Source organism: Neopsephotus bourkii, unplaced genomic scaffold, assembly GCF_033783945.1.
Source record: "Neopsephotus bourkii isolate Nb327-2 ecotype Australia unplaced genomic scaffold, CSIRO-AGI_Nbou_v1 NB_318, whole genome shotgun sequence".
In the NCBI taxonomy this organism is placed as follows: Eukaryota; Metazoa; Chordata; class Aves; order Psittaciformes; family Psittacidae; genus Neopsephotus; species Neopsephotus bourkii.
The window spans coordinates 4,910,552-4,923,371 of NW_026900826.1; the positions used below are offsets into that span (position 1 = coordinate 4,910,552).

At 36.2% G+C, this 12,820-nt stretch overlaps 1 protein-coding gene across 5 annotated transcripts in view; it reads right to left on the minus strand.

Moving 5' to 3' along the window:
* ZNF280D (zinc finger protein 280D) overlaps positions 1 to 12,820 on the minus strand; it is a 47,737-nt gene that overhangs the window by 13,438 nt on the left and 21,479 nt on the right. For all 5 annotated transcript variants that reach the window (XR_009724592.1, XM_061347475.1, XM_061347473.1 and 2 more), the window contains 11 exons: positions 11,065 to 11,174; positions 10,254 to 10,483; positions 7,891 to 8,048; positions 7,364 to 7,464; positions 7,124 to 7,270; positions 6,350 to 6,484; positions 4,128 to 4,369; positions 2,873 to 3,013; positions 1,179 to 1,241; positions 485 to 603; positions 278 to 314 (listed from right to left, as the gene is read on the minus strand). Coding sequence is in view for 4 of the 5 variants with exons in the window: in XM_061347475.1 (XP_061203459.1) it covers positions 278 to 314; positions 485 to 603; positions 1,179 to 1,241; positions 2,873 to 3,013; positions 4,128 to 4,369; positions 6,350 to 6,484; positions 7,124 to 7,270; positions 7,364 to 7,464; positions 7,891 to 8,048; positions 10,254 to 10,483; positions 11,065 to 11,174 (1,483 nt within the window). In the remaining variant the exon portion in view is untranslated. The remainder of the gene's footprint in view (positions 1 to 277; positions 315 to 484; positions 604 to 1,178; positions 1,242 to 2,872; positions 3,014 to 4,127; positions 4,370 to 6,349; positions 6,485 to 7,123; positions 7,271 to 7,363; positions 7,465 to 7,890; positions 8,049 to 10,253; positions 10,484 to 11,064; positions 11,175 to 12,820) is intronic.

Sequence of the window (12,820 nt, forward strand, 5' to 3'; positions counted from 1 at the left end):
GAAGCAGCAATTGAAAAATGTTAATACTTCAAGAACCATTTGTCTCTTTGGCCAAACTGAACAAAAACCTGCTTTCGATTTTGGCTGCAGGAATCATTTTCTCTCCTCATTCTTGTAACTGTGGACATGACAAGAGCAGTAAGTACTAGTAAAGGTCTATGTTTATCATACATTCAGAATTCTATGAAAAAAAAAAAGTCCAGGTTTAAAGTACAAATTTTGGCCATCTGTCACTAAAGTAATAGAAACAAACACTGAGCAGTAAAACAGAACTTACTCAGATACTTGTTCAGCAGTTGGGATATCTACAGAAACTGAAAATAAAAACAAAAGATTTTATTAAAAATATTTAAAAATTTGGAACTTTTAAATCCAAGTACACAGAAATAGCAATAATGCAACTGAAAAAAGAGCTGCAGTAACACCAAAACATGCACACAGATGTATACATATACAATATAAAAAAGACACTGTATGTACTCACCTTTCTCTATAACAACTTGACAAGTATGAGTGTGGCTTTCACTCAGATGTGTGGCCATGCTGTCTAAGCCAGAAACATCAGTCAGGAAATCACAGTTAAGACACACTACAGTCACACCTCTAGAGAACAGAAAGTGAAAAGGAAGTATAAATACAACACAGCTGTGGAAACAGTTTTCTTAACTTATGGCAACTGGACAGGCTATAAGAAAAACAAAATAAAATTTCATCTACCTTTAGATAAGATTACTCACAAGAACATGTTCTTACTTTTCATACTCCAGCTAGCACCTGGTAACCCCTATGAATGACCAGGGCATCTCCATGCTGGACATAGCACAGAGAACACTTTACAAATTTTATCTGTGAAGAATGAGTTTCTTGGGTTTGGTGGGTATTGTTTGTTCATTCTTTTGTTTCCCTTGCCCCCTCCCCATTGTGCATATTAGGAAAAACCAGAACATAACGAAACAAATATTTTTTAAAACTGCTCAGAAGTTGCTAAATGTGGATAAGTAACAAATAGCTGTCACTGACCAGAATACTGATAGTGGAAGAGCGTAAGTTTTTATTTCCTTGTTCTTCCTAAATCGTGGAAGCCCCAAAATTCAATAGGCTCTAATCTCATTTAACAGATCAGTTCATTATCAGAAAGTAAAACCACAATGACATGTAACTAAAAAAAGCTGAATTACCGTAGCTCTTCTGAATGCTTCTTATAGATCCAAAATCTTTTACTTGGACGAGCACTGTGAAAACTGAATACATGAAAACATTAACACTTAAGACTGGTTTTCTTAAGTACATTATTCCCTACACTGTACATTAATTATGACAAGGCATGAAAACAGAAAGATTGGCTACTGACCTCCTAAAACATTAGATTGCTGAAAGCTTACAGAATTGTGAGTATCAATTCTAGTTTAGAATGTTGACTCTCTTATAAATAACAGGAACAAGGCTTAACTTTGTCAGCACAGTCCTGCAAGAACATAGTTACATTGCTTCCATCAGCTGTTTAGCTCTTGAAGTACCATGGCTATAGCTATACACTGCTCCACAAAAGTGAAGCTTTGCTGAATTCACACTTCATAAAGAAATGGCTTAAAATGAGATAAATGAAATTTTTAGAAAACCTCCAAGTTCTCTTATACATGTTAACTATATGCCAACACTGTATTCCCATATGAAACAAAAAAGCAAGCAGCTGAGTACAGGGGCTGCTACTGCAAAAACACCCTTCCTTTAACAGCCTTCCTCCTCACCATCCCTTGTTCCTTACACTCACCAAAAAAGATTATGATAGATGCTGCAGGGGGTCAAAGCAGGAGGAACATTAGTTTCTCAAGGAGACAAAGACAAAAGACTGCTTATTTTATTGCACGGTGGAATTTTACAAAACCCAGAACATGGACAACAGTAGGAACAGTTTACCTTAGATTTCTCCCCCTTTTTCGGGAGTAAACATCTCATACAACCAGAATTAAGCACATTAACTGTTTTTTTTTAAGCACGCAACCAATGGTTTTATATCCATAAAATCATATTTCAGGTTAGGACTTACATAAGCATTGAAATTACTTTGAATAAGCCAACATACAATGCATTCAAAAACTTGTAAAGACTTGGGTCATAAATTCAAGAATTCTAGCATTCAAAAATACCAAGGCATTTTATACATACATATATATAAAAAGACAACTGCGTTCTATATTTTTATGCAATATATTTGGCTTGTTTAGGGCACAAGATAAAGAAGTATGTTTTGTTTTCAAAGTTCTGTTTTACTGTCACTGCTATGTGTTAATTATTGAATAGTATAATTCTATTGCTCTGAAAACAAACACATTTATTTTCTTAAGAGGCTTTTCAGAGCTGTCATCACTAAAACCCCACACTGCCTTACAATCAGTGACAAAACTCCTGCAAAATGAGATGTTATTTTAACAGTTGACCAGACGTAGTCTAAGAAAAGGTATCCACTTTAGCATGCTATTTGAGACATCCTTTACATGGTAGTCTGTGCACAGATTTCATTAGCAGTATCTGTGGCTGTATGCATTCAACGCTTGTAAAATCAGATAAGGCATTCCATCTGAATCCCAGGGAACTTGCAACAATTAGTCACTATTTGCTAAGTCTGGCTGAAATCATTATGGAAGATCTCGAAACTGAAGCAAAGACAGAACACTTCCTGAACCACTGGAATTTTCAGGCAAAACAAGAACATTGTGTTTAGGCCCTCATTATAAAGCAAAATTTCAACTTTACACATCTCCCTACCAGTCCTATGATCCAGTTCAAAATTCAGCTAACAGAAACACTTAAGAAACCTTATATGAATTTATGAAGTATTTGACAACCCAATCAATTTTTGAAGAGTTCTTACCTCATCATGTGATTCACATAGGCTTTGCTACAGCTAGTGTTGTATCTGCATAAGCTACAGTGGACATAAGCAGGAAAATGGCTTGCAAAATCTTTTACTTCTGAGTAACATTCAATGCATTTGTGAACTCCTGAAAGATACCTAATAGTAATATGAAAAAAGTTAACTATTAACATCAACATTTTAAGACAAGATAACTATTCCAAACTTACTGCTTTAAGTTAGTAGCAAGCTTGTCTACTTCCTACTTGAAGAATTTAAAAATGCAATACTTAAAGGTCACCATAGCACACATAACAAAAACTTTTTGTTTCCCTTTTTCTTCAAGTTATGCTGTCATTCTCAACTTAATAAAAAAAAAGTGAAAATTAATATAAGCATCTGTTACTGGCAACTCCTGGCCAAGAAGATACTGCAGTAGATAGGAACCTCCAACTTCAGCTGCTGCTCTTGTCTATGTACTTGAGAAGGACTTCAAAGAAATGCTTCATCCACTAAAACGCACAGAAGAAAAAGCTGTTGGTTTTCCTGTCACCCCTGATATTCTCCACTTTGCTCTGAAATATCTATAAGGCAAGAATGTAATCCTGCTCTTCCCCAGTTCTGGATGTCTTGGAGAGCTATGAACTGGGAACATCAGCACCTTACTGGAAGTCAGACATTTACAATCTTTGACAAAGAAAACTGTTAACTCATCTTAGCCAATGCAGTTATATTCTAATCTATAAAACACCCATTAACTTATTAACACAAGGATAACAAAACCCAATAAATTGTAAACATAAAGACAGCATTCCCAATAACATTAAGGTATCTCCTAGGACAGGCAAGACCTTTCAAATAACATGTTCAAATAAACCCCTTAAAAAAATTGAAGGAGGGGAATACTTTTCCCTCCATCAGAAAACTTGCAAAGAACACCCAGGCAGGCAGATGTATTCCCATCCTCAGGTCACTTTTAAACATAAATCTAACTCATGAGTCAGTATTTCAACGCTCTGTGCGGAAAAAAAATTATCTAAATTTAGGACAGGAAAGTTTCCAGAACATATGTCTTTGCAGCAGAAAGTAGCCTATCACCAACAGAACTGGTGAATGAAGATTCAGAATTATAATAACAGTACTAGTAGCTTTTTCTACAAAACTAATCTTCTCTACTGCAGTATAAGTTATCAATTAGAAGTTATCGGAAGAGACATTGTGATGGATTATTTATATTCAAAGTATAAAAATATTTTTAATGCCAATATATTACCTTAGATTATGCAATGCTGTATTTGCAACTTCTTTTTTTTTTCTGCTGTTGGTCCATGTATTTTGCTTCTTTGATGTAGCTGGTTTTGATTTTGCTTTTGACCTATTTGTATTAGATTTGTTATGATTTTTAGTGGTATTTTTAGCTTTAGGTGATAACTGAAATGTGGAAGAACTTGTACTAACAGAAGACGTAGCTGATGATCCTGATAGAAGAGATCCAAGAGATGCTCGAATAGTCACCTACAATTATGAAATTAAAACATTTTCTATTTAGATTTAAGCCAAGTTCCCATTTCTACTTGTCTCAATGTTTAAGCCACTTCAGGCAAAAAGATACGCTCTTCAGGCGTAAGATACGCTCCACCGTGAAGACTGCTTTGAGAATAATGAAATGCTGTTGACTAGAATAAACCTAGCCTCAGTAGTCTACTGGATGCTTTAAAAGCTCTTGTTTTGGTGGAGATAGCCATGGCAACACACACTTCTCTCTTTTCAGACCTGCAACTGGCTACATCCTGCTTTTTCAAGACAAACAAAAAAATAATGTAGCTGGGGAAAAGAAAGAGAAATCAGCCCAATCAGTCCTACTAGGAAGAGTACCAAACAGTTCTGTCAGTGCCGCAATTAGAATGATTTGGGTAGGAAAGGACCTTGAGATCATCTAGTTCCAACTCCTCTGCCATGGACAGAGACACCTCCCACTAGACCAAGTTGCTCAAAGCCCTGTACACCCTGGGCTTGAACACTTCCAGAGATACAGCAGCCACTGCCTCCTTGGGCAGCCTGTGCCAGTGCCTCACCACTCTCACAATAAATAATCTCTTCCATATATCTAATCTAAATCTCCCCTGTTTAAGTTTGAGCTATTACCCCATGCCTTGTCCCTGATGAAGAGGCCCTCTGTAGGTCCCATTTAGATAGTGTAAGGCTGCTAATAAGGTTTCTATGCAACTTCTCTTCTCCAGGCTGAACAGCCCCAACTTTCTTAGACTGTCTTTGTGTGAGAGGTGCTCCAACCCCCTTATCATCCTTGTAGCCCCCCACTGGACTTGCTCCAACAGTTCCATGTCCTTTGTATTTTGGGGACACCGGAACTGTATGCAGTACTTTGACCCGCTTTAATAAAAGCCCTGTGTCTTGCTGCCTCATCATTAGCTTTTTTACTTCCTTCAGATAATTTTTGCTCCTCATCCTAGAGCCCCAAGGGCTAATTCTTGCCCATACTCATAGTTTAGAAGGACCTCATCTTCTAAACCTGGTTCCAGGTGTCTACTAACACTAAAATTTTATAAATAATCTAAGGTTTTCTTAGATCATGAAGACCCTGAAATCTTTAAAAGGCTGAGATACTGTCAGTACTTTACATTAGGCCAAGCAACACAACTACCATCAACTTCATTAATTTCCTCTTCCTGATTCTATAGGAAATGAACTGTCAAGAGCTAGTGTATGTAATTTTCTTCTTCCACTCAAGGGAAAGGATATATATCTTCACATTTCATTAGAAAACTGTAGGAAAAAAGTCCTGAAATCTACAGGAAAATCCTAGTGTAAGTGGTTCCTTCTTGAGAAATGGAAGAAGGATTTAAAGATTACCTAAGCATTCTGAGGGGACCCAAATTGACTTCACGAAACGCTTAACAAAAAATCATCGTGTGTTTTTTTTTTACCCTTCAAATGCTAGAGCTAGAAAAGACCTGGTGAACTCAGATTTTAAGCAATATTGTTTATAGCTAAGTAGGTGTTGCACTCTATATATAGATTTTTTGCCACGACCTTCCATAGATTGAAATATATGCTACAAGAAATGCTGCAGACCCCTCAGATCACACCCAGACTACCTCCTTTGCTCCTAGCACAAGAAACACTAAGTGAGAGGGAGGCAAATGAACCAACAGCTCAAGAAAGTAGCACTGACTGGACTACTATCCATGTATAGACAAATGGGACAGAAAGCAACACTACAGACCACCAAGAGGAAGCTGTAAACAGTGCCTGGCAATTCTTGCAACAGGAGTGTTTTTTAGAGTTTTAGATTTGGAGGTGACCAAAAAAAAAAAAGGGGGGGGAGGGGGGAGAAGAAATCTTTGGTTCAGAAAGGAAAGAAGAAAAGCCCTTTTTTTTACTCCATGACTTTCTCTACTAAAATGTGGTTTGTTTTCCATTTGTTTGGGGTTTTCCCCCCCTTGTCCCTTCTAAGTCTCCTGTATGAAGTTTTACCTTTGTTCCAGGAGGCAATCCTTCTAACTGTTTGGGTTTCCTAAATGTTCGGTGATGCTGAGTCTTGTGATCCATTTTTTCTTTGCATGTCAAAAACTGCAGTCTGCACTTAGTGCAACGGTATATTCCTTTTTTCTTTTATAAATAGAAGACATAAAGAAAACATGAATGTCATGATAAACAAACTCCAACCCTAGCTGGTCTCAAGCAACTGCCATCCAGTTTCTAAAACATCAACCAGAAAAACTGATACTGCACAAAGCCAAAATACTGTGTGTGAGTGAAGAAAGGATATTTTTTCTCCTCTCTACAATTACTTGAATTATATTAATAGTATTAATTTTATTACTATTACTTAAATAGTATTTAATAATAATTTAAATACATGAAAATACAAGGCAGTATCATTACTATGAGGACAAGGAATCAGTTTATCAGTTACAAGAAGACATGGGACTTCATTAGCTATTTGTCTACTTGAACCAGTGAAAGGTTTGCTATTAACATCAAGAGAAGCATAACAGATCACTACAATTTAATGAAGAAACCAAATAGCAAAAACACTTTCAGAATATTCAGCTGTTTTTTTCTTAACAAGCTGCTGTTATACACAAACATAAGCAAGTCTAACAATTCTCTTACAGACTTTCTATTAACTATTCATATCCAGTAACAACTACACAAATCAGTTACACCTCTGTTTTCCCCCCGAGACACATTCATTATGCATATTTAGCATTTTTCTACCATCAAAGGTTTAAAATATCTGCTTACCTGATGTCTCATGTAGTGATGCATATATGGTGCTCCAATTTTAATTACTTTGAGACAAAATGGACACAGCAAATGTTTTGTATTTTCATGAACTGTTCTAAAATGTGTTTCTACATCTGAGAAAGCTGAGGATCTGTAGTTGCAAACCTAAAATAAAAAAGTTGACTTTCTTTTTAAAATTTTATTAATAGTAAAGATGGGGGGGGTATAATCTAAAAACAAAACAGTCACTCAAGATACCTGGCAAACATACGGCATTTCACCTGGCTTGTGATTGTCCTTCATATGTTGCAGAAGAACTTGCTCTGTTTCAAAGGATAACTCACAGATTTTACAAATAGCTAGAAAAGTGAAAGAAAACCAAGTAAAAATTAATTTGGGGTCATAAGGAAATAAATTTTAATGCTATGTATATATCAAGTACAAGTATCTATAAAAGTAAAACAATCTAACAATTATTCTATAGTTCAGAAGAAATTCCTTGTACAATTTCAGAAAGCCAGGAGTCCAAGACCCTTAAACAATGTGAATACTTGCAGTCAAGCTTTCAATTAAAAATAATTAAAAAAAAAAAAAACTTTTAAAGGCTTTTTTCCCCACACACGCTGCTCTTACATAAATTGAATGAATACTCAGCTCCTATATTAAATCAAGACTCTTACTCTTAAAATACAATAGCTTTACTCTGAAGTTACACACCAGCAAAGTCAGAAAATACCTAAAGTTTCAAACCACAGAAAGATTCAATGTGACACAATGCAACTTACTAGATGATTCATAAGGGGTGTGTGTACTTTCAATGTGGCACTGCAGCTGGAACGGTGTGGGAAACTGACGGTAACAGTGCTGGCAGGTAGTGTGGCTTTCCCAGCTTTCACTGCTTTGTTTCTCAAGTTCCAAGTGATGTTTCATGTGGTTCATAAACCTTTAAATGATAGTGAAAACAGGTGCAAAACCTACATTTTAACATTCACTATGATACATCCATGCAAGAGGTACTGGATTCTTTTTCTGAAGTTCACTCCAGAAGGATTTCTCAATTTCAAAAAAAGTCTAAGGAGTAACTGTTCATAAAGTAATAAAGAGGTAACCAAATTAAGCAAGTTGACTGACAGAAATCACCTTTCAAAGCTTAAAAAGAAGTCGTGACTATTACAAGAAACATGCAATGTATCTGAAACATGTTCCAAGATTAAGCAATCTATCGCGTTTTTCACAGTTGCAAATTGTCTTGAAATAAAGGGAAATTAGCAAAGGCAGAATCAAAATGTGTCAGCTGTTCACACTTCACCACCACCAGTGTCTCAAAGCCACATTCTGAAACAAGTATAACTTTAGCTCTGCTGAAAACTATTAAAGTAGCAAGAACATATCTGTAATTAGAACATTACAGCTTTATCTGAAACTACCTCCATTCAAAATTGGCAGGCTTTCAGGAGCTTTCTTTGTATAAAGCACTCAGGACTGAACTGAATTATGAAGGACTGTTATCGAAGAATGACACTGTACAGCCGACAATCAAAAGACTATGAGAAACTTAACAGTATGTTACTACTTCAGTTACCACCTTTTCCTCATTAGTATGTCCACCTATCTGTAGCAGGATCCTATTCTGACTGAGAAGCCTAGGCACTGGCAGGTCACACTTACTGGTGGAGCAGCAGCAGGACAGGTTAGTTGTACAATGCACTATCATTGAACTTCAAAAATGGTTCTATTTTCAATGTGCTTCATTTCAGTACAGCCAGAGGAACTATTAAATGTCAGTCACACTCACACAAGAAATGTAGTTCTTAAAGTGGTGACCTTGGAATGGGGGGAGGGGGGGCGAGGGGAAGGAGAATAGTCTCGAGCTCAGGCTTCTAATATCACGCAGTTGATTAAAACAGAAAGAAGGGGGAAAAAAAGCAGAAGAAACTGATACTAGTATTGCATATTACCTTAATGGAACATTATTTCACATACATTCAACATGATCTGTATGTGCAGCCATAGATCTCTTAAAGAAAGTACGTGATTAACTGATAAATCATTTTTGTGCTTTTCTGAATTAAGGTCCATAAAACTTCCACTAGAAGACATACTACATATTTATTTTGTCCACTAGAAATACTTAAAGGTGTAAAATACACCTTGAAATAGAAAATCTAAAGTTAGAGAACTAGAGAAGACAGCAACAAAGTTAGAGCAAAAATTGATATGGCTGATGTCAGCCCTACAGAAATTCTGAGAAACAAATTAAGTGCTCATTTTTAATTACTTGCTGTAGAACACACATGCCCATATCAAACGTTGTTTAGTGCACTTAAAAAGATAAACTGCAAGGGAAGAAATGCCGTAATTATCAAGAACTATAAAAATCATAGGAGTAAACTCCTGAAGTCTAGCAACATACAACAATTTCAATCCGCTTAAGACAATTTAGCAATACTTTTACTTAGGATTTATAAATCCTTAACAATTAATAGCAAATTTAATGTTTCTAATTACATTAAACTTTTTTTTTTTCAATAATATGGGTCTAATGTTAGCAAAACCCTGTTCATTTTAAATTGCAGACAATGCCCTTTGAAGGAATAGTCCATTTTTCAGTTTTACATTCTGCTACTTCAGCTTCCCTTGAAGAATGCACGTATAAAGGTTCAGTGACCTTAACTTTCACAGGAACAATGACACGGACATGTCTACCCATTAAAACAGCTTACTGGACTTTTTTTGCAGCATTTGGAAGTAAAATTATTCCATCAAAATAACAGATGTTACATAAGTAAACCACCAACTATTAGTCATTGTGCAGCACTAAAGGGAATTAACACTTGCATCTACTGATACCACCATCAATCCAGATGGCAAATTGTAAAATACTCTGTGTTGCCCTTCCTAACCCCAAAGTCCTACTACTGCTCTCATTAAAACTCTACTGTTTATGTTAAATGCCATAAAATTTTCTAATTCTAATCTGGAAAAAGTTTGTTATGGCCATACATGCATAGTGAAGATTAATTCAATTTCTGTTCAGCTACTCACTATTACCAGTTTTCAACAAGAAAAAAATAATCTGTTCCAGAGAAACAATGCACAAGACTATGGGCTGTAAGTGATTAACAAACAATTAAGTGAGTTCAAATACCTTATGTTATTTTTAAGAACTTTCAGACAACTGAAGCACTTAAATGTCGTATGAGTCTTCTGCTCCTGTTGTACCTGCTGGGTGTCACCTTCATGTTTCCCATAATAAAAGTCATTAACTAACATAATCAATTTTCCTTTCTCAGACTCAGCAATCTTGCCTGTTGCGCCCGAACATTCTGTTTTGGCCACTCCCAGGAAAAAGTTATTTACCATATCTGGACAACAATACTGGAGGAAGTGGGGAGAAGAAGAAAAAGAAACAAAGGTATCAATCTTTCTTACCACACTGCATCAATCACAGTAACATTTTAAAAACCAGAGCTACTCACTAACTGGATTTAGATACAAAGCTCAATTCTCTGACACATTGACTTTATTCATATTCAAATACACATTTTGAATAGTAACTCACAAAATAAAAAGGTAGGTTTACACTGTTATCTTTGTCTCAGTAGCAATTTAACAGATATGTGGGTCAACTGGCTGCCTATTATCATAGGCACTTACCCTCATCCAATTCACAGGAAGCTGGCCAACAGTTCAAAAAGTCACAGCTGTGGCAGGCAGAAATCATACACAGACAGCAAATATGCCTCAATTCATTGGAAAAATAAGGCAAAAAGTTGTAGGATTTATAGCCACCCTACTCCTTTCTTCCTCTCCATGACTGCAAGACATAGAGCATTTAGGCTCTGGCTGATACTAGCCAGAAGCCAGTCTAACTTCATATAAAAACATAGCACTCTTCCATAAGCAAACAAAACCCACATTAAGTTTGCTATAATGTTTAAGAACCCAAAGTATTTTACCTTCATGTGATTTTTTAGAGGATCCATAAGATTGAAATGAATATTGCACTTCGGACAGGCTCGTGGAAAAGGTCCTCCATTTTTAATGGTGCTTGCTACAGCATCTGTACCTGTAAAAATTAAAATATGCTAATATTCAGAATTCACAAACAATACTCTATTATTCTAGCAAAATACGCAATTTCAAATGAAAACTATTACAATTGATGTAGCTAAGGTAACCATACGCAAGATTTTACAACCATCTTTTAACGACCTTTCTTTTTTCCAAACTCACGTGGTTCTGCTTGATACAGACCTACAAACAACTTTTACAAAATCTTAGCAACAACCAAGGAAAAAATAGGAGGCTGAAGGTAGCATGATAAAGACAAAGCACTAATTCTGTGCACAACCCGCTCCCCAGACAGCATGGATTTTTTATGTTTTAAAGAACTCTGATTCTCAAATGAGCATGTAAAACTTGTTTTATGCCATGACCTGATCATCATCACAACAGGGTTCGGATAATGGGTTTTGGAAGGCAATTTCACCATCTGGTTCTCAGTGAGGCTTTTGCTCTCTGGACAGGTGTTAGATGCAGGCCTACTCAGATGCAGCATTCCTATTGAGTAAAGGGGAACCTGGAGAATAAGCCCTCTAAGTAATTACACGCAGTAATGAACAGAAATAGTATTTTTCTTGTCAACATAAAATTATTAATACCTTTTGAGCAAAACCAAAAAAAGCTTTCATTAGCTTAAACCTCAATGAATAAACCCATGCTTCCAGTTTTCTTTAAACTGACAAAACACCTCAAAGCAGGTGCTACTCTTCCAGATTAAGTTCTCTTGCATTCTCAAGTCATATAGCTGGATGACTCCATGCTGAGTATGTAGGTTAGAAGAAGAGGTCAAGCACAGAAAGAGTTTCAAATAACCTCTCAACTGTAGAGTCAATTGTACCTTGGTAGGGCTATGAAAAAATGTAATAAAAATAACCACATAAATTCATCCACCTCAAACAAGGGAATAAGTAAATACGCATAAGTTAAGAGATGACCATGCATTACACATTTTTTCACAAAAGTAGTCTTGCATACTCCATAACATAGAGATGGATGAAACAGTATTCTTCTGTGAAGTTAACAGTATTGCCAAGAATCATAGTTAAGCACAAAGTCCATCACATATATGGCTGGCCATGCAAGAAATGCACTAAAAAGCAGTGCTTCAAACTCTTGCTATCACTGTTGGTTAAACACTTGGACGCATCACAGCTAAGTGGAAGCGAGCTGAAGAAAGCAGGTTCTGCAGCAAGATTGTGCTCTGTAGAACTTTAGTGCTGCATTCTGCAACAGATTAGAAATTGCTATGCTAGCATGGAATGGCTTAGAGACTAACTTTGTCACAGCATTTAGGAAGATCCTCTAGTTACCTTTTGTATATTTTAGACTGCAGCACATTATGTGTTTTACCCAACAGAATGGAAGAAAATATTTTTTCTGCAATATTCCATATTGTAGCCACTTCCTTCTGGTGGCTGGGGAAGGGTCTGATAATAAACCAGCTGCAAACAGGCAAAAACCCCCAAATATTAAATTATTCCCAACAACAGAATCCCAGGTAGTGCCTCATTTTAACATTATAGGATAGAATATGCAGCTGGAAATCTCTCGAAGTCAAGGATAAAACTTTGTTTACTACAACCAGCTGGAAAGCACCTTTTAGCTCTGGAAGAAATTGTACCTAATTATTAATATGCTGCAACAGCTAGA